General features: G+C 42.8%; 1 protein-coding gene and 1 long non-coding RNA gene across 7 annotated transcripts in view; one reads left to right on the top strand and one right to left on the bottom strand.

Annotated features, from left to right (window-relative positions):
- The window catches only part of LOC142599245 (uncharacterized), an 830374-nt gene that overhangs the window by 503311 nt on the left and 307271 nt on the right, over positions 1–19792 (bottom strand). The gene's annotated exons all lie outside the window — the stretch shown is intronic.
- The window catches only part of LOC142599155 (transportin-1-like), a 101349-nt gene that overhangs the window by 3135 nt on the left and 78422 nt on the right, over positions 1–19792 (top strand). For 4 of the 6 annotated variants that reach the window (XM_075738894.1, XM_075738891.1, XM_075738893.1 and 1 more), the window contains exons 2-3: positions 6654–6767; positions 12016–12091. In XM_075738894.1, the coding sequence (XP_075595009.1) occupies positions 6663–6767; positions 12016–12091 (181 nt within the window). In that variant the 5' untranslated portion in view covers positions 6654–6662. Of the gene's footprint in view, positions 1–6378; positions 6531–6556; positions 6576–6653; positions 6768–12015; positions 12092–19792 lie in introns of those variants that run through there. The other 2 variants (XM_075738890.1, XM_075738892.1) reach the window with 2 other exon arrangements.

Raw genomic sequence — 19792 nt, 5'->3', positions numbered from 1 at the left:
CTGTCTTCAGTTGACTTGAGATAAAATGGTTTCTCTCTTTCCCCTAGAATTATAGGCTTGGTCCAGTTTATCTCATTGTGCAAGACTCCCAGTACTTCTCCTTTTCAACCAAGCAAAGGTTCAACTAAAGTTCAGTTACAGTTTGCGGCCTAAGGCTTCTGTACTCCAGTCACTCATGCCAAGCAAAGCCACTCCAGTTTCAAGTCAACCTAATTTTAAGCAATCACACAATTAATTCTAATATTATATAAGTAAACTATTTTAATCCCCAACATGCTCCATATATAACTGGGGGGTGGGTCAGGAGGCAGTTCTGCTCAAGAACTAGCTGAATATCAACTTTAGTTGGTGAGCAATTGTGCTGTGCATCACTTGTTTTGTATATTCCTTCTTTTTATTATTATTATTATTATTGTCTTCCTTTTCTGTCCTATTAAACTCTTTATGTCAACCCACAAGTTTTACTTTTTTTTTTTCTTTTTCTTTTCTTACTTTCTTTTTGATTCTCTCCCCCGTCTCACTGGGGGAGAGTGAGCAAATGGCTCTGTGGTTGTTTTAGCTGCCTGCCAGGTTAAACTATGACAGTGTTGTATGTACTATGGGATCAATTGCACACGTACACAATTTCTAGTATGATATGCAACATAAGTCAAAACCAATTATAGAGAAAGTTAACATAATTTCTCTTAGTTTCTTCAGCTTCTTATTCTACTTGTAGACCTACCAGCTGTAGGGAATAAATGAAAATAGGAAATGAAGGTCAAATAACTGTACCCAAATGTGAAATTATATTATCTGAAAGCCCATAGATTTGCTGCTTTGAATGTTGCTAACAAATTGCTCCTTATAGATAGAAGAAAGAACAAAGCTCTTTTTAAAGATAATCTTAACCATACCAATGAAGCAGATTCTTAGTTTGTTACATTCCACAAAACTTTTTACTTTAGTTCAAGGCTTACTATTGTACATTGGATCATTTTGGATTTGTCATACATTTCATTAGGTGGACTTCCTGTTGGTACTGTCTTAGCCTTTTGTCATCCTCTGACATCGAAGAACTCTTAAAAATGTTTTTTGTGTCCTTAGTTACCAGAAGAGATCCCACTCCTGCATATGGTAAACTTAATGCTATTTGTGCAAATCTTACAATGAAGTCCTGTGTTCAACTTTTGTTATCTACCTTGACTTCAGCAAGGCTTTTGACACTGTCTCCCATAATAACCTCATAGGCAAGCTTAGGAAGTGTGGGTTGGATGAGTGGACAGTGAGGTGGGTTGAGAACTGGCTGAATGGCAGAGCCCAGAAGGTTGTGATAAGCAGTGCAGAGTCTAGTTGGAGGCCTGTATCTAGTAGTGTGCCCCAGGGGTCAGTACTGGGGCCTGTCTTATTCAACATATTCATCAATGACCTGGAGGAGGGGACAGAGTGTATCCTCAGCAAGTTTGCTGGGAGGAGTGGCTGATACACCAGAAGGCTGTGCTGCCACTCAGCAAGATCTGGACAGCCTGGAGAGTTGGGTGGAGAGGAACCAAATGAAATTCAACAAGGGCAAGTGTAGGGTCCTGCACCTAGGGAAGAACAACCCTAAGCACCGGTACAGGTTAGGGGTTGACCTGCTGGGAAGCAGCTCTGCAGAGAAGAACCTGGGAGTCCTGGTGGACAACAAGCTCTCCATGAGCCAGCAATGTGCCCTTGTGGCCAAGAAGGCCAATGGTATCCTGAGGTCCCTTCCAACCCCTACCATTCTGTGATTCTGTAATATTCTTTACATAATTTCACTTTCATCAGTGAAATTAGTTACTGTTATATTAGCCAGAAAGTAGTAAGCTTACAGCCTCTTATGGCTAATATTTTTATACAATTTTCCACAAATATAAAATAATGTTCAAATCCCATCTTAAAAATATTTTTATAAATTTTCCTCAGACTTCTGTTTAAAACAATCCATTAATTTACTTGTGTTCTATCATAATAACTAATCAGTTCTGGAAAAAATAGAAAATTAACTTCACAGATGTTTCAGTCATGGACAGAAAATCCTTTCAGACCATCTTTCCATCTGTCTCTTTAGTAACCTCTCCCGTGCTTCACAGGGTCAAACTATCTTCTAAAGACTATTCAAATAAATCACTGTGTAATAAATATTAACCTTGTATCATATGGCTGAACTTGGGAAGACTGCACTAAATGTTTTTACAATGGATTCCTGTTTGATATACTGGGTGTGAGGACTACCAGTATTTTTTTAAGTGAAAGCTTAGGGCATGTCTCCAGGCAGAATGCAGTGCAAAATAATGCAGTGATAGCTATTCTGCATGAGCTCCTTCACATAGAGACATTTATTTTGTGTTATAAGAGCTTTTTTTCTGCTTAGCTTAATTCATATGTCTCTTAGCCTGAAATAAGAGAGTTTACACAGAGAGCTATTATGGAATATCAATTATTTCCTCTGTGCATACAAACTTTCTATACATAGAGGTACAGAGAGACACTATAAGCAGTCTGCATGGAAACTTGGAAGCCTGGATCTTAGCAATGGATTGGATGATTGATTCCCATTGTAAAATACCAATATTACAGATAGCAGTGCCTGAACTTTGTGACAAGAAGGAAGGTAGCTCATTAGAATTCTAAAAGAAAAAAATAATCCAGTATTACCAATGTAGTAAAACTAAAGACAAAGGAAAAAAGTTTCTAAATTGTAAAGTGGCTGAAACTGTCTAACGATTCTGAAATTAGGACAAATTTGAGAATTAATTTTGATTAGAGAATAATTATTTGAAACTAGTTTCAAAACTGCTAGCAGCGAGAAGTTGTACTTCCCAAAGGTACAGCTTGGAGGCTATGGCATTTGAGGGATGGGACGTCTTCCTACTAGTTCAAATCTCTTTCTTTGCTGGGTGTTGGCAGGGATTTGCACCAGTCTCCTATTTCTCTTTTCAGTGCACTGAGACTACTGGAGGGGTGGGGAGGGTATTCTAAGTCTCCTAACTATTTGTGCTGTCTACATTTGTCTTTTAAGTATTAACTGTCAATTATTATACAGGATGCTGATTAAGAAACAATTTCTAATCCAAATTCCCATTAATATCTGTTTATAATATAATGGAAAACAACTTAACAGGAGAGATTAAAAGACCTAGCACCAAGTACACTGTAATGTCATGGTAAGGATACTTTCTAGAAAAAAAATTGGGATCATCACCCTAGGAAGAAGCAAGAATTGAAGCCTGCCTCATGCATTCAGAGCTACTACTCTAACTACTGGATTTTGAATAAAATAGCAATGCTATATATTTTAGCCATTCCTTTTGTTTCCTTGTATGAAAAATGCCAGAAATGTGTCATTTCAGCCTAATCTAATGGGACATTCTGAGAGAGAAAGGGAAAAGAATATTGGCAACAAAACCAAAGATAAAAATTTTACTTGTGGGCTCTTTGTGGATACTTGAGTAGAACAAGGCAAGGTTTGTGGAGAGAGAAATAAAGATATAGATTAGTTTGTTTGCTGTTTTTTTTTTATAATCTTTTAATATTACACACTGTTGTGATACCAGTGGATTCTGGATAGTGTGTGACACTTGAAACTTGGATAATAGAGAAATCAAAGATTAGCCTCAACATTTGTGCAAGACTCCTGTCTTCAGTGAACATTTATTTTCTTAATATATATAGGTGCAGCTTTTCAAACTTATCTCTGGTGCATTCTACTGATTGAGTGGGATGAACTAGGCCATCATATGTTTTGATGAGTAGGTTTCCTGCTTCTGCCTGGTACTTAGTTTAACATTGATTCCTAATTGCTTTTTGCACAAGAAGATTCTTGCCTGAGGGAAACAGCTACTAAGAAACAAAGACAAAGGATACAGAAAGAAACAATTTTCTCATTTTTTTTCTATAATGTTCTTTGCTTTCAATCTGAATTTTTTTCTTGACTCAGTTAAATTATTTCCCCCTCTCCTGCTTCCTCACAGAATTTAAAATATTAGAGATGGGTAAGAATAACTTCAAAGTAATGATCAAGAAGAGAAGGGATCTGGCAAGATGAGGTACCTGCTTTGATTTCTATATATGCTGAGTAGTTCCCAGTGGCAAAGGATCCTGTATGGAACCTAAGGAGGAACCTACCCTGGAGGATGATTATCTAAAGCTGTCTGTCTTCCAAACAGCCCTGTGATAACTATGGCAATTGCGTAAACAGAAGAGGTTAAGAAACATGTCCTGTTTCTTGGTTGTTTTTTTTAAAGCTAGTTTTGTTCTCTCATGTGCTGTGCTGCATGCTTCTCTGCTACGTAGCTGTTTCCTGCTTCTTAATCCGGTGTGAATGCTTTCCTGATTCATCAAGTACCCTCTTTCACTGTCCTCATTATCCAGATATGTAGATATTATAAGTACACTGTCCATCTTAACTAGTTGTCTATGATGGTTCCCTTTGTTATTTTGCTGGAGACTATGCTGTGGGTACTAGTTTTGGCTCCTTCAAGAGTGGTGGCTCACAGTAATAGAAAGAAAGTTGGCTCAGGACACTTAGCACCTGAGACTGGACAGCTGACTAACTTAAATACTGATTTAATTGAAAGTGTTAGGGAGGTGAGATGAAGAGCCACACAGCAAATTACCTGGGCCATGCTATTAGGAACAACTGATGTTCCCTGTCCTCAATGTCTCTGAACAGTTGTTAAGGCTGTGATGTGCGGCATGTGTGTAACACTCTTATCAAGTACTGTGCTGCAGCAGAGGAAGCAGAAAGTGAAACTAGTTTTCAGTTAAAGCGGGATGTAAGCAGGATGATTACAAACACAATGACTAAAAATAAGATTGTAAAAAGCTAAGGAATTACTGGTTTTCATTTTCATATTTTAGACCAGTTTTAAGCAGTGTATGTTCTTATTTTGCCCAGTAGCATATGTATAATATATATAAAATAGCAATATATATAATATGTATGCAATACATATGTATTTATATATAAAAGCATTGGGTAATCATTAATAGCATGAAATGTAACAAGAACAAATGCTGGATTCTGTGCCTGGGATGAAGTAATGCTGGGCACAAGTATAGATTGGGAGAGGAGTGGCTGGAGAGCATCCCTGCAGAAAGACATCTGGAGGTGCTGGCTGACAGCAGGCTCAATAGTGGCTGATGAGGCTTTGGGCAACCTTCTCTAGTGGAGGGTGTCCCTGCCCACATCAGGGGGGTTGGAACTAGATGATCTTTGAGGTCCCTTCCAACCCAAACCATTCTATGATTCTGTGATTCAATAGGAGTCAGCAGTGTACCCTGGCAGCCAAGAGGGCAAACTGCATCCTGGGGTGCATCAAACACAGTATAACCAGCCAGTCAAAAGAGGTGATGATCCTGCTGTATTCAGCGTTGATGTGGCCTCACCTTGAGTATTGTGTGCAGTTCTGGGCCCGAGAGTTTAAAAAGGATATTAAGGTCCTTGAATGAGTCCAGAGGAGGGCAACAAAGCTGGTGGAGGAGCTGAAAGGCATGTCCTATGAGGAGTGGCTGAGGACTCTGGGTTTGTCTAGTGTGGAGAAAAGGAGGCTGAGGGGCAACCTCATTGCTCTCTACAGCTTCCTTTGGAGGGCAAGTGGAGAGGGAGGTGCTGATCTCTTCTCCCTGGGATCCAGTGACAGGACATGTGGGAATGGGTCAAAGCTGTGCCAGGGGAGGTTCAGACTGGACATTAGGAAGCATTTCTTTACCGAGAGGGTGGTCAAACCCTGGAACAGGCTTCCTAGAGAGATGGTCGATGCCCCAAGCCTGTCAGTGTTTAAGAGGCATTTGGATAATGCCCTTAATAACATGCTTTAACTTTTGGTCAGCCCTGAATTGGTCAGGCAGTTGGACCAGATGATCCTTGTAGGTCCCTTCCAACTGAAAATATTCTATTCTATATACACAAAATTTGCTAGTTTTGACCTGAGATTTCCTCTGATATATTTTGAGACTAAGGATAAGATACACTAGGTATTCAAAGTAGTTTCTTTTAAGTTTCTTTCCCCCCTTCTTGTGTAGTTGGTCTTATTCTCTCTTTGCATGTGAAATTGGGAACTTGTGAAATCTACCCAGCATTAAACCAAATCACCTAGAAGTAAAGCAGACGGCAAAGCAGGTACCACATTCCTAACTCCCGGGTCTGCATTCGCATCCCCGTTTCTCCTCCGTGGGCGGCAGTCTCCTAGCTCGCTGCCAGGCGCTGCGGGTGCCCCTGTCGGGGCCGCTGAGAGCTTTCTCTCTGTTTTCGGGTGGTGGTGGGCCGAGCTGTAGAGGAGGCGCCCCGTTTTCCGCCGCCCGGGATTGAGGGGCTCGTGTTTTGTCGCCCCCAGGCTCCTGACGGTGTGGGACGCACTGGGGAAAGGCTGACGGCAGCGCCGGCGGGCCCGAGGCGGCTCGGGTGGGCGGAGACGTGCCCAGCGCTAGGACCCAGGAGGACGCGAGGCGGCTCTTAGGGCCAGATTGCAAATTCGCCGTGACTCAGTCCGCTCGGTGCGGTGTACAGTGGGCGGTGGCAGGAGCAGGTCAGCGCTGTCTGTCTATGGGGTTGGGCTCGGCGGGGTGCGCGGGTGAGAGCGGGCTGGGCGCCGCGCAGCTTGCTTCCCCCACCCTCCTCTAACCGTGGCCGCATGTTTGGTGTTTTTCAGCAAGCCAAGATGGAGTACGAGTGGAAGCCTGACGAACAGGGGCTTCAGCAGATCCTGCAGCTGCTCAAGGAGTCCCAGTCCCCGGACACCACCACGCAGAGAGCCGTGCAACAAGTATCCTTGGTTGAGGCCTACGCCGCGCGGGCGGGCGGGCAGGCAGGCAGGCAGAGCAGGGCCACGGCGGCCCGGGTGGACCCTGGGAAGACCGGGGGCGCCGGGTGGGGGTAGCGCGGCCACAGGCCGGTGTTATGACAGATGGCGGCCGGGCCTGCCCGGGGAGCCGCCATAGCGAGCGCTGTGGGCCGAGCCTCCGCCGGAGCGGGTGGCCGCGGCGCGGCGTTTGAACCGCCGAGGTGGCCTATGGGCCGCGAGGCCGCCTTCTCCAGCCGAGAGCTTGGGGCGCCTGTTGCGAGCCCAGAGTTAAAGTTCTTTTTTTTTTTTTTTAAAAAAAAGCTCTGGCGTGGCTGCTTCGGTATCTGCTGTTTTCCCAGGTTACCCCACGCTGGGCCGCTGCCAGCGCCCAGCCCTCAGCCGTCGGCGGATTCAGCCGAGAGGGCTGGGGCGGGGGAGTGGGAGGGCTGCTGCCCGCCGGGCTGAGTTGGCGATGCGGGGTACCCGTCGCTCCTGTGGCAAAGTGGGGGTGAGTAAGGGCTTCCTAAACTAATGCGGCGCTGGAACTCAAGGCAAAAGCTGTAGCTGGTGGGAGGAGTGTCCCTGGTGGAGCCGTTGCCTGCATGCTTTCCTCTGACAGTGCATTTTGCTACATTGTGAGGTTGCTTGCCTAGAATCCTGAGCCTGAAATACTGCTCGTTATACTCTTTACTCTTCAGGAGAAGAAGGAAATCTACTGTATGTGGCTTCTTGTGCAGCTTTGCAGTGCGTTTTATGTTAGTGTTGTGGATTGTTGGTTTGTTCTTTGGGTGTTGTGTCCCATCCCCTCCTCCCCCCAAGTCTCTCTTGATCATAGAAGTGATGAAATAGCAAGGTTTTAAGGAACAAAGATTGAGAGAGGAAAATTTTACATTAAGACTAATAGAAGCATAAGTCATGAAAAATAAAGTTCTCATCTATGGTTTCCTACTCCTTGAGGTAACTATATGAGTGCTTTAAAATATCTAGAAGTGCTGAAAGGATATCCTGTTATGAAGGATATGAGTTTAGCATCTTGATCCCTTTTTAAGGCATTTGCTTGAAGGTCTTCACAGAAAGCAACAGAATTACTTTACGTCGGTAAGAATATATATACATGTTATTTTAGAAGTTTAGCTTGAAGCCAAATTCGCTTGACTTCTAGGCTTTCCAAACAGATGCGGTCAAACTTTGGAAGGCTTCTGTTCTTAACTGAAAGGTGAGGGTAGTTTTCATCTTGTTGCAATGTTTCAGATTCTTAAGATGCTATTGCTTCCTTTTAAAAATACTATACAGAAGTGGCTCACTAAGTAAAGTGTTCTGGTAATGCCCCAAACTTAAACAGATGTTTTTTTTTAGTATTTCAAATACAAAAGTGCTTATAGAAACAGCGTTTATAGTGTAGCTTTCATGTAAAATTACATTTTAAAGCTCTGCTTCAAATAATGGCATCTGGTTTGTTTTTGAAAAGTGATGCTGTCTGTCTTGAAGATGAGTAGAAATTTACTGAACAAAAGTGATGTTAACTGATGTTTGAAATTCTTCTTAAATGGCAGTGGTAACTCCCTGCTGTGCTGAAATACCTGTGCTTTCAAGGAGGTCCTCGTGTTGGCCTGTAAAGGTTAGATAAGTGGCACATTTTTACTACTGTATCATCAGTTTAGGAAAATGCTCTAATACAAATTGGTGTATGTCCTGGATTTTGGCTAGGATAGAGTTAATTTTCACCAGAAGCTGGGAGGGGACACAGCCAGGACAGGTGACCCAAACTAGCCAAAGGGGTATTCCATACCATATGACGTCATGCTCAGCATATAAGGTGGGGAGCTGGGAGGATGTGTGTGTGTTGCTGCTCAGGGACAGACTGGGTGTCTGGTCTGGTGAGCAAATTGCACTGTCACCCGCTTTGTGTATTCTAAGTACTGTTGTTATTTCCCTTTCCCTTTGCTGTCCCAGTAAACTGTCCTTATCCCAACCCACGAGTTTTGCCTTTTCCTTCCAATTCTCTTCCTTGTCATGGGGGTGAGGGGTGAGCGAGCATTGTGTGGTGCTCAGCTGCTGGCTGAGGCTAAACCAGGACAACATGTCCTATAATTAAAAAAATAGTGTCCTTTGAGACTGTTTCCCCAAAAATTTGTGATGGCTGTTGAATTGTGGAATGCTACTTAGTAGCATGTCCAACTAGGATGGTGATTAATGGTTTCAAATTTAAAGTGCTTTCAGTCCATAATTTTTAAAAAAGATTATCAGTATGTTGACTCTCATGCTCTTTATGACACAGTTTTGGCATATTTAGGTGTTTAGAACTCAAATGTAATAGTGAGGAGCATAGGTTAGTCAAACCCCTTTGTTAACAAAGTTATGAATTGGTAAGGCTTTTAAACTTTTTTCAAATGAAGATATAGATGTTTCTTGGAGTGCAAAAAGAAAAAAATTAAAGTAGGTGAAGAAATCAGTAAGAAAATATGGCCTATAAGCTATTCTTTGATTCCTAGACCGATTAATGTTTTCTAATTAATTTTCTATTTAGTACTGCTCTTTCAGTTTGTATTGAGTGTGTGTGGCAAGGTTTTGGTGGGGGAGTCTACAGGGGTGGCTTCTGTGAGAAGCTGCTAGAAGCTTCCCCTGTGTCTGATAGAGCCAATGCCAGCCGGCTCCAAGACGGACCCGCCGCTGGCCAAGGCCAAGCCAATCAGCGCCTCTGTGATAACATATTTAAGAAGGGGAAAAAAACAGTGAGAGAGCGCTTTTGCAGCCAGAGAGAGGAGTGAGAAGATGTAAGAAACTCTGCAGACACCAAGGTCAGTGCAGAAGGAGGGGGAGGAGGTGCTCCAGGCGCCAGAGCAGAGATCCCCCTGCAGCCTGTGGTGAAGACCATGGTGAGGCAGGCTGTCCCCCTGCAGCCCATGGAGGAAGGATGAGGGGGTGTAGCGATTCCACCTGCAGCCCGTGGAGGACCCCACTCTGGAGCAGGTGGAGGCACCTGAAGGAGGCTGTGACCCAGTGGGAAGCCCGTGCTGGAGCAAGCTCCTGGCAGGACCTGTGGACCCGTGGAGAGAGGACCCCACGCCAGAGCAGGTTTGCTGGCAGGACTTGTGACCCCGTGGGGGACCCACGCTGGAGCAATCTGCTCCTGAAGGTCTGCACCCCGTGGAAGAGACCATGCTGGAGAAGTTCATGAAGGACTGTCTCCCATGAGAGGGATTCCATGCTGGAGCAGGGGAACGATGAGAGGAGTCCTCCCCCTGAGGATGAAGAAGCGGCAGAAACGACGTGTGATGAACTGACCGTAACCCCCATTCCCTGTCCCCCTGTGCCACTGAGGAGGGGGCAGAGGTTGAAGCCAGGAGTGAAGTTGAGCCCGGGAAGATGGGAGGGGTGGGGGGAGGTGTTTTAAGATTTGATTTTATTTCTCATTCCTCTACTCTGTTTTCCTTAGTAATAAATTAGATGAATTTTCTAAGTTCAATCTGTTTCGCTCATGATGATAATTAGTGAGTGATCTCTCCCTGTCCTTATCTTGACCCATAAGCTTTTCGTTATACTTTTTCTCCCCTGTCTAGTGAAGGAGGAGGAGTGACAGAGTGGCTCTGGTGGGCACCTGGCCTCCAGACAGGGTCAACCCACCACACAGTCTCTTCTGCTTGCTTCTGCTGCTGCTTTTTATTTGAGCCATTGGAACTCAGTTAGTAATGTTCGACTGACTGTTTTGGTGATTATGTTTCTGAAGCTTGGAGTAGAAGAAAAAAATTTCAAAATGTGCTACCCTACTTCTTGGCTCTTCCTGAAAGAGCTCTTTGGCGTGGCACCTTTGATGACCATCTTTGGATGTGTGTTTCTTCATTTCTAGGGGCCGTGTAGAATGTTCTCTATTATTTTCACTTGTTGTGATCATCCTTCTGTTTATATTTCATCTCCTTTGTGTTTCACAGCAAAGGAGCTTGTGGCTGTGATAAGTACACTTTACTCTCTTATTAAGTGGAAAGAGAGCAGGTTTCTCTAGCAAAGTTACTACTTGATGCAAGCAGCCAAAATATCTAAAAATGAAGTCTCTGAAGTTTGTCATTGAGACACTGGCTGTTGGTCATTGGAAGGGCCATCAATGTCCGAACAGATACATTTGACTAAGGTTTAGCAACTTTTGAATATTTAGAGATTTTGCTATACAGCAAATAAAGTAAATGCCTATGAAGCAAATAATCTTACTTCTTCAATAATCAGTTTTTGTTAAATGTCTTGATTGTTTGCCATACTGATGATATCTAGTAGGTTTAGTAACTTAAAGATGACACTACATGCTTATGACTTAAAATATTGTTGAGCGTAATACTAATTAATACCAGGGTGTGAGAACAGGATGCAAGGAGAATGCCAGATCACTGTTCTAGCCAAGCAGTGGCAGAATACTTAGAAATTTGAGGCAGAAGTAATGACAAATTCTAAAAAAACTACATACTTTCTAGCTGTTTAGAAACATAATAATTCTTCCTGCAGTTTCCCCAAGGACATAGTAAAGAAGCTGGTATTGCTAGCAAGATGCTTATTCAGAGAGGTGTCACTCTAGAAAATTGGTTTGCATACAGAAGGATTTTGGTTTTGTGGTTTGTCTTTTTTTTTTTTCTTTTTTTGGAGACCACAGATAAGCATGAACTTCTTGGTAAAAATATCTGGGCATTTACAATAAAACAGATTCTCATTGTTGAAAGCTCAAGCTGTGGCTAGCTAGCATCATAAAAAAGTATATGACTAATATTAAAGTGAGTAGCTTATCAAAATCATAACAACTGTTGTATTTTAATGCTGAAATGCTTTTATTGTGGAGAAAAATTTGGCATATTATTGGATTGTTTCAGTGGATTCCTTAGGTTTGACTGGCTTCTAAGTGTAAATATTGAAATCTAAAACTGTACAGAGGAAGGTGGGGGGTTTTGGTGGTGGTTTTTTCCTGGGCGGTTGTGTTTTTTTGTTGGGGTTTTTTTAATATTTTTTAAGTATCTATTAATTTCTGTGTCTGTCCCTGGATTCTTTTTTCAGATTTCAACATAACTAAAAGCTACCACTTCAGTGTGAAAATTACAGAAACTGTTTTCAGATTGTTCATGCTCTGTTGTAAGCTTATAGTCACAGCTGTTTGAAATGACACAGTAGTACATAACTCAATAATCATAGTATCTGGAAAGCTATAAATGCTATGTGTGAAGATTCAAATTTCCTTAACGGTTTCTCTCTTCAGAAACTAGAACAACTCAATCAGTATCCAGATTTCAACAACTACCTGATTTTTGTTCTTACAAAGTTGAAGTCTGAAGGTAAGTTCTTGAGATATTGACAATTTTATTCTATTTTTTTCTTTTTTTAATTTCTTTTATTTAGCTTGAAAGAAATAGGAAGCTGATTTCTATAGTCAGTTTGCTGGTTAGTTGATCTTCATAGTCATGTAGAACTTTATCCTCTCAGGAGTCTTTGTGGAAAAGGATCTGATAACATGTTGGTCCTTATAGCTTCAGTCTTGGAATAGATTCCATTCTAAATGTCCTATGAAACGTTCCCAGAAATGTGGGAGCATCATACTTCTATCAGATTATAGTGAAATTGTGGAATAACTTTGCACTTCATGGTGATGAATCGTGACTATACATGTTATAAAATGTGTTGTTAAATCCAGTTGTAGTTGTGATCTCCCTAGTAATCAACCCGTTAAATATTTTGAAGATCACATACTAGAGTTGTCCAGGAATTATGTCTGTCAGAATCTTTATTCTGAAGTCTTAATTCTAATAAAATGTAATTACTTTCTGTTGGCTTATTTTTATGGACGTTTGTTTATGGCATACTGTGTAGCCTCTTCCAGTTGGTAAATTCAGGCAGATCCTTAGTAATGATCAGGGTGCATGAAAGACTTTCTTTCCAGTGTACTACAGCTACTGATTTATGAGGTCTTTGCCGGTGAGAGAGACTTATTTCAAGATCTGCCTTTGCTTTTTTCACTTTTGAATTAGATTTTACTTGCATGTGGTCCTGTAACATTCAAAGCATCAGCAAGAACATTTATATTACATTTGAACTAGTGTTTTGTTTATGCTGTCAGCTTACTTCAGGAAGAAGGAGAGAGGAAGAGGAAAGTATATTTTCATATTTGAAGGCTGAAGTATATCCAAATGTTTTTGTGTTCTATGTAGGAAATCTGATAATCTTTAAGGCCTTGGGGGAATACCTCAAGTTTGACAGAGCGTGCACTTTCAAGACCTGAGTTGGCCAAGATATTAAATTTTTGAGCAAGGTGCTAGTCTAGATATAAAATATTCAATACTTGTTAATAAGTATGCTATCATACTTTAATTGTTCATGTGCTTTATACCATTAACAGAAAAATGGAATAATTCTAGTAGTGGGATTTGGAGTTTGTACAAAGGATATGGCGAGAGGGTTGCTCCATATCTCTTCCCCCCAAATATATTTTCTAACACTTGCCAATTTGCCTTTCTTCATTCTGTTCGCTACTTGAGCTTGAGGTTCTAGATACTGATGTGTGTTTAGTGGTGTCTCAATCTCTATCCAACAGATCTCCTTAGATTATTCAATAGTCTTTTTTTTTCCCCCCCTCTCCTTACTGTTTACATGCATCAGTCTGTTTGGAATGGAATGAAGGGTAGATGCTAACCATTGCAAAATGGTTGTTTTAAAGTATTAAATCTTGGAGGGGGAGTTAGGACCTGGCAGGTTGAGGGGAGTGAGCAAGCTGGGAAGTAGAATCATAGAATGGTTTGGGTTGGAAGGGACCTTAAAGACCATCTAGTTCCACCTCCCCAGCCCTGGGCAGGGACACCCTCCACTAGACCAGGTTGTCCAAAGCCCCATCCAACCTGGCCTTAAACGCTTCCAGGGAGGGGGCATCCACAACCTCTCTGGGCAACCTGTTCCAGTGCCTCACCACCCTCACAGTGAAGAATTTCTTCCTAATATCTAATCTAAATCTAGCCTCTTTCTGCTTAAAGCCATTACCCCTCTTCCTATCACTACATACGATTCACAGATTAATAGAGGTTGGAAGGGACCTCTAGAGATCATCTAGTCCATCCTCCCTGCTAGAGGGACCTAGAGCATGTTGCACAGGATTGTGTCCAGGCAGGTTTTGAATATCTCCAGAGAAGGAGACTCCACAACCTCTCTGGGCAGCCTGTTCCAGTGCTCTGTCCCTTGTAAACAGTCCCTCTCCAGCTTTCTTGTAGGCCCCCTTCAGGTACTGGAAGGCTGCTATAAGATCTCCTTGGAGCCTTCTCTTCTCCAGGCTGAACAACCCCAACTCAGCCTGTCCTCATAGGAGAGGTGCTCCAGCCCTCTGATCATCTTTGTGGCCCTCCTCTGGACTTGCTCCAGCAGCTCAATGTCTTTCCTGTACTGGGGCCCCCAGAGCTGGATGCAGTACTCCAGGTGGGGAGTCTCACAAGAGTGGAGTAGAGGGGCAGAATCATCTCCCTTGACCTGCTGGTCACACTTCTTTTGATGCAGCGCAGGATATGGTTGGCTTTCTGGGCTGCAAGCGCATGCTGCTGGCTCATGTTGAGCTTCTCATCAATCAATACCCCCGAGTCCTCCTCCTCAGGGCTGCTCTCAATCCATTCTCTGCCCAGCCTGTAGTTGTGCTTGGGATTGCGCCGACCCACATGCAGGACCTTGCACTTGGCCTTGTTGAACTTCATGCAGTTTGCACGGGCCCACCTCTCCAGCCTGTCAAGGTCCCTCTGGATGGCATCCCTTCCCTCCAGGGTGTCGACTGTGCCACACAGCTTGGTGTCATCGGCAAACTTGCTGAGGGTGCACTCGATCCCACTGTCCATGTTGCCAACAAAGATGTTGAACAGTGCCAGTCCCAGTACTGACCCCTGAGGAATGCCACTCGTCACTGGTCTCCACTTGGACATTGAGCCGTTGACCACAACTCTTTGAGTGCGACCGTCCAGCCAATTCCTTATCCACCAAGTGGTCCAATTTAGAGACAAGGATGTTGTGTGGGATGGTGTCAGATGCTTTGCACACAAGTAGCAAATTAACCTCTAAGAAGAGGTGTTTGGGATCAGACTTCGGTGTTATCTCTCATAGGTACATCAGGTAGGTCTTCTGTGACACTGCTGAGAAGCAGCTGTTGCTTCAGAGAAGCTCTTGTCCTGCATCAGTGACATTTTTAGTCGTAATCTTTTGTCCAAGGCAGCAGTTTTTAACTTTGTATTTCTAGTTCAGGAAATGTGCAGACTATTGAAGGTGCCATAATTGAGTCCAGTGTTGGTGCTTTTCATAGTACTTGTCAAGTTTCAAATATCCTGTTACCTTGCTTGGGTAGGACTAATGAGGGATGACAGAAAACTGTTGGTTGGATTTGCTTTGAATCCACCAGCAGTCCTCTGTGGTCCCTTATTAGTCCTGCCTAAGCAAGGTAAAGAGACCTTTAGAATTGCTATTCATTAGTTACAATATTTTTGCATCCTCTTTTGGACCAGTAGGGGAAAACGTGATGGACTCATCAGGTAGATGACTGTCTTGAGTACAACTGGGAAAGTATTCTTTCCCCTCCCCTCCTGAAGAGCGTTCTGTTGGCAGTCTATCCTACAGCCTTGCCAAGGTTGTTGGCTAGGGGAAAGAGCTAGTGTGCTTTACACTGCAGACCAAAGTAGAGATACTTGTACTGTTGGAAGCTCACATTTTTGTTATGGCCATACTGTCCCAGCAGAAGGAGCCATGGAAATAAGCTTCCAACATCACTGACAGCTTATTCAATGGAATAAGGTGGTTTGATAGCTAGTGCATGAGAGTGAGCTTGATTTCATAGCAAGTGTGACTAACCTTTGATTCAGGTTTTTGCCACTGTTGAAACAGCTGCTGAGAAAACTGTGCTTAAAGAACCATTTAGGTGACACCTCCTGAATGTGGTAATTCTGTAACGGTTGATTAAAATGCGTGTTAAATACTCTTACTTTACTGCAATGGAGGTTGTACCAAGTTGCCTGCAGAGGCGTAAGACTCAGGCCAAAGACAAATAACTTCGCAAGCAAGCTTTTATTTGCAAACGCATAATTTTGCTTGCAAAGTTGGCTGTTTCACTGAGGCCTGCCTCTAAGATATCTTATGTCTAAGTTGTATTACTTTTCAGTTGCAAAAAGTATAACTTTTTTTTTTCCTCCAGTGTTAGCTTTGTCAGGCTCCTGTGTCTGAATGCTTATGACTTGCTGGATTTAGGTCTGTTGTGGTACTCCTACACATGTATGGAGTGTTTTTTCTGGTTTTAAACTTCTGTGGGCCTTGTTAAGCTGCCAAAACTTGTTAAGCTTGGGTCTTCCTGGAAACAGGTGTTGCCCGGTACGATTTCATCAGTGGAAATATATGGCCTGGCTTGCAGCTATGGCATATGCATGCCCTAGGTTTAAGCACTTCCTTTCTTTTTCTTTAAACATTTCTAAAGACAAACCCTGATGTTACAAATATTACAGAATATAAAAAATATTGAGGAAAGAGCATGCAGTCCTAAAAGTCAGACCGTAGGCAAGCTGATTGAATAAAATATGATCCCAAGCCATTAAAGATTGAGATATAGTTCTCTAGAAGGTACTTACCAGGAGGCATAGTGCTTGGAGATCTTCCTTAGTTGGGTGAGATGGAGTCCAGATTAACTGAAAAATAGCTGAACGAAAAAAGTTTGGTTTTACTAATTTGTCTGTAAATGAAAATCATCACTTAGATGCTCTGTTAGTGTAGCTGTTTCTTCTTGATTTGGCAGGCATAAAACCTGGCAGATAATGTAGTGGCACTGCCCTGCCTTAGTTTTTTGGGTTTTTTTATTTTGGGTGGGTTTGGGTTTTTTTAGTGTCCCCTGAGCTGAGGTCAGAATCCTACAGGCCTCTCTTCTGTTAATGAGTTGTTTTCTGGAGTGTGTGCATGTTGGTGTTGCTGCTTCTCAGATCACTTCCTTTATTTTATGTGTGGGTGGTGGGTTGACCCTGGCTGGATGCCGGGTGCCCACCAAGCTGCTCTAGCACTCCCCCTCCTCAGCTGGACAGGGGAGAGAAAATATGACGAAAGGCTTGTGGGTTGAGATAATGACAGGGAGAGATCATTCACCAATTACTGTCACGGGCAAAACAGACTTGACTTGGGGAGATTAATTTATTGCCAATTAACACCAGAGCAGGATAATGAAAATAAGGACAAATATAAAAACACATTCCCCCACTCCTTCCTTCTTCCCAGGCTCAACTTCACTCCTGGCTTCTCTGCCTCCTTCCACCAAGTGGCACAGGGGGATGGGGAATGGGGGTTGCGGTCAGTTCATCACACATTGTCTCTGCTGCTCCTTCCTCCTCACGCTCTTCCCTTGTTTCCAGTGTGGAGTCCCACCCATGGGAGACAGTTCTTTACGAAGTGTTCTAGTGTGGGCCCTTTTGACAGAGTGCAGTCCTTCAGGAAGGGACTGCTCCAGCATGGGTCCCCCGCAGGGTCACAAGTCCTACCAGAAAACCTGCTCCAGTGTAGGCTCCTCCCCACAGGTCCTGCCAGGAGCCTGCTCCAGCACGGGCCCTCCATGGGGTCACAGCCTCCTTCAGAGCACATCCACTTGCTCTGGCGTAGGGTCCTCCACAGGCTGCAGGTGGATATCTGCTCCACCATGGACCTCCATGGGCTGCAGGGGGGCAACTTGTGTTGTCATGGTCTTCACCATGGGCTGCAGGGGAATCTGCTCTGGTGCCTGGAGCACCTCCTCCTCCTTCACTGACCTTGGTGTCTGCAGAGTTGTTCCTCTCACATATTCTCACTCCTCTCGGCTGCTGTTGTGCTGCAGTTTTTCCCCCTTCTTAAATATGTTATCACAGAGGTGCTACCACCATTGCTGATGGGCTCACCTTTGGCCAGTGGCAGGTCCATCTTGGAGCCAGCTGGAACTGGTTCTGTTGGACATGGGGGCAGCTTCTGGCATCCCTGCAGCCCACCTGCTACCAAAGACCTTGCCACAAAAACCCACTACAGTAGGACAACTCTGTCAATTCCCTGGGATTTTCTTATTATTTTTAACCTGGAATTACACCTTGCTTTATCTCACACAGCATCCTGAACTTTGTGAATGAGAGGTGGATCTGGCGTATGCTAAACTGTCAAAAGATTGTGGCCATTGTCATTCACCAATACTCTCTAATCTTCAGAAGTTCAAGTTGTCAGTTAGGGAGTATTGGATGTGATGATTCTAGCATAATCATGCCATAATATTTTTTTGATGCAAGGTTGTATTAGCATACAAGTAGACAGCATCATCTCAGTGTATCAGCAGAGGCTACTGTGTTGCCACATTTCTCTATTGAACTATAAGGATAAATTAAATTGAGACTTTATCTCTGCAGACTATTTCTACTATGTTTATGCCTGTATCCTTTCCTTGAATGAGGTCTTCACACTTCGGAGAGAGCAAAAAATGAAGCTGTCTTTATATGGTGTCAGAATTAATGTGGCATTCTACTTAGCCTAATATGGCCTTCATGTTGGTGGATGTTTTATATGAAAATTGTAAGAACAGAAATGGTGTCAAAGCTTACCACTTCTTAGGTAAGATGTGACATCTATCTAATGCCTCTCTATGTGGTGAAAAAAGAACAGAACTACTGATGAGAGAATCTATTCTAGTTAAGATTCAGACTGTCCATCCTTATTGCCAAAACATACATGTCCGTTCTCAGATTTACCTTTTATCCTTCTTAGACAAGAAATAGAGGACATGGTTAGTTTGCACACAGTTTCTGTAAAGCTTTGAGTTTGATGACTTCTTCCCTGTCCTTTAGGAGTGTTGCTGGGCTCTTGGCAGGACCTAGGCTAACGGGAACATATATTGAGACAAATGCATGGTGTTCCTAGTTGCTTTCTGCTGGCTCATATAGCTATAGTTTTCTATACTGTTGCAGCTATACGAAGTCCTTGTGATCCTCATCTTGGATTGTGTTTTAGTGACTGATTCTTCACCCAATCCTAATGTGGGAACTCTGGTCATACTAGAGTGTTATATTGGTGGATTGATCGTGGCCCAGTATGAGGCTATCATGCTCAAGGATCAGAATCCTCAAGATGAACTTTTAAACCGAAGGTGAATGAGCTGGGATTGAGAACACTGCTTGAGTACTGTCTTTGTCATTAGCTTTAAGGATGGTCTTTTAAGTTTATTTCCAAAATATTTTGGATTTTTAAAACCAGTTGGAGACAGAACAGTGTCTCTGCATCTCTTGATCTTGTTTATATAACTTAGTCATTCAGAGTACCTTCCTTTGACATAAAATATTACCATGGAGGAAGGTCCTGTCCTCAACCTCCCCCAAATTTTTGTTTCAGTAGAAGTCACCACAAATGGTAATTTATTTTCTGGTAATAATGACACTAACAGTTCATCTAGCTCTGCAAGTAGAATTTGAAATGGCTTTTTATAAACTATTATTGGGATCCAAAGCGGTCTTGTGGGTTTGATGTGAATGTTTTCTGATGAGTGTTGGAATTCAAATTTGATCTGGACAGCAGTTTTCGTGAGTTCATTCCATTATGAACTTTCATGGTGTGTTGGTGTTGAAAGATCTTTGAAGCTGAGCAAGACAGACAGTTGTGTGAGGTCAGGTGTTGATTAACCAGCTTCCAGTTTCAGGAAGGTATTTTTGATAAGCAGGATTAATGGTGAAAAGTGGTTCAGCAGCTTTAACTGTTTAACTAAAATATCCCCCTACTACCACCCCACCCCCAATACCATCATCTCACATGATGTCATTATTAAATAGACAAAAATAACTGCCAAGGAACAAATCTGATCGGATTACAATTCAGATGTCAAGTCAGATTAATGTACCCTTACAGTTTAAAACACTGCATAACATATGTAGTGTATTACTTAAACAACAGCGAAACATTTTTTTTCCCTTAAATTCAGATGCATTAAGAATTACAAAAAGAAATTAAGCCCTACTGAGTTTTAGTAATCAATGTATAAAGTAATTGAG

This window comes from Balearica regulorum, chromosome W (genome assembly GCF_011004875.1).
Source record: "Balearica regulorum gibbericeps isolate bBalReg1 chromosome W, bBalReg1.pri, whole genome shotgun sequence".
Taxonomy (NCBI): domain Eukaryota; kingdom Metazoa; phylum Chordata; class Aves; order Gruiformes; family Gruidae; genus Balearica; species Balearica regulorum.
Note: the sequence above shows the minus strand (reverse complement) of the source record. Positions and strands in the feature narration are given on the sequence as shown.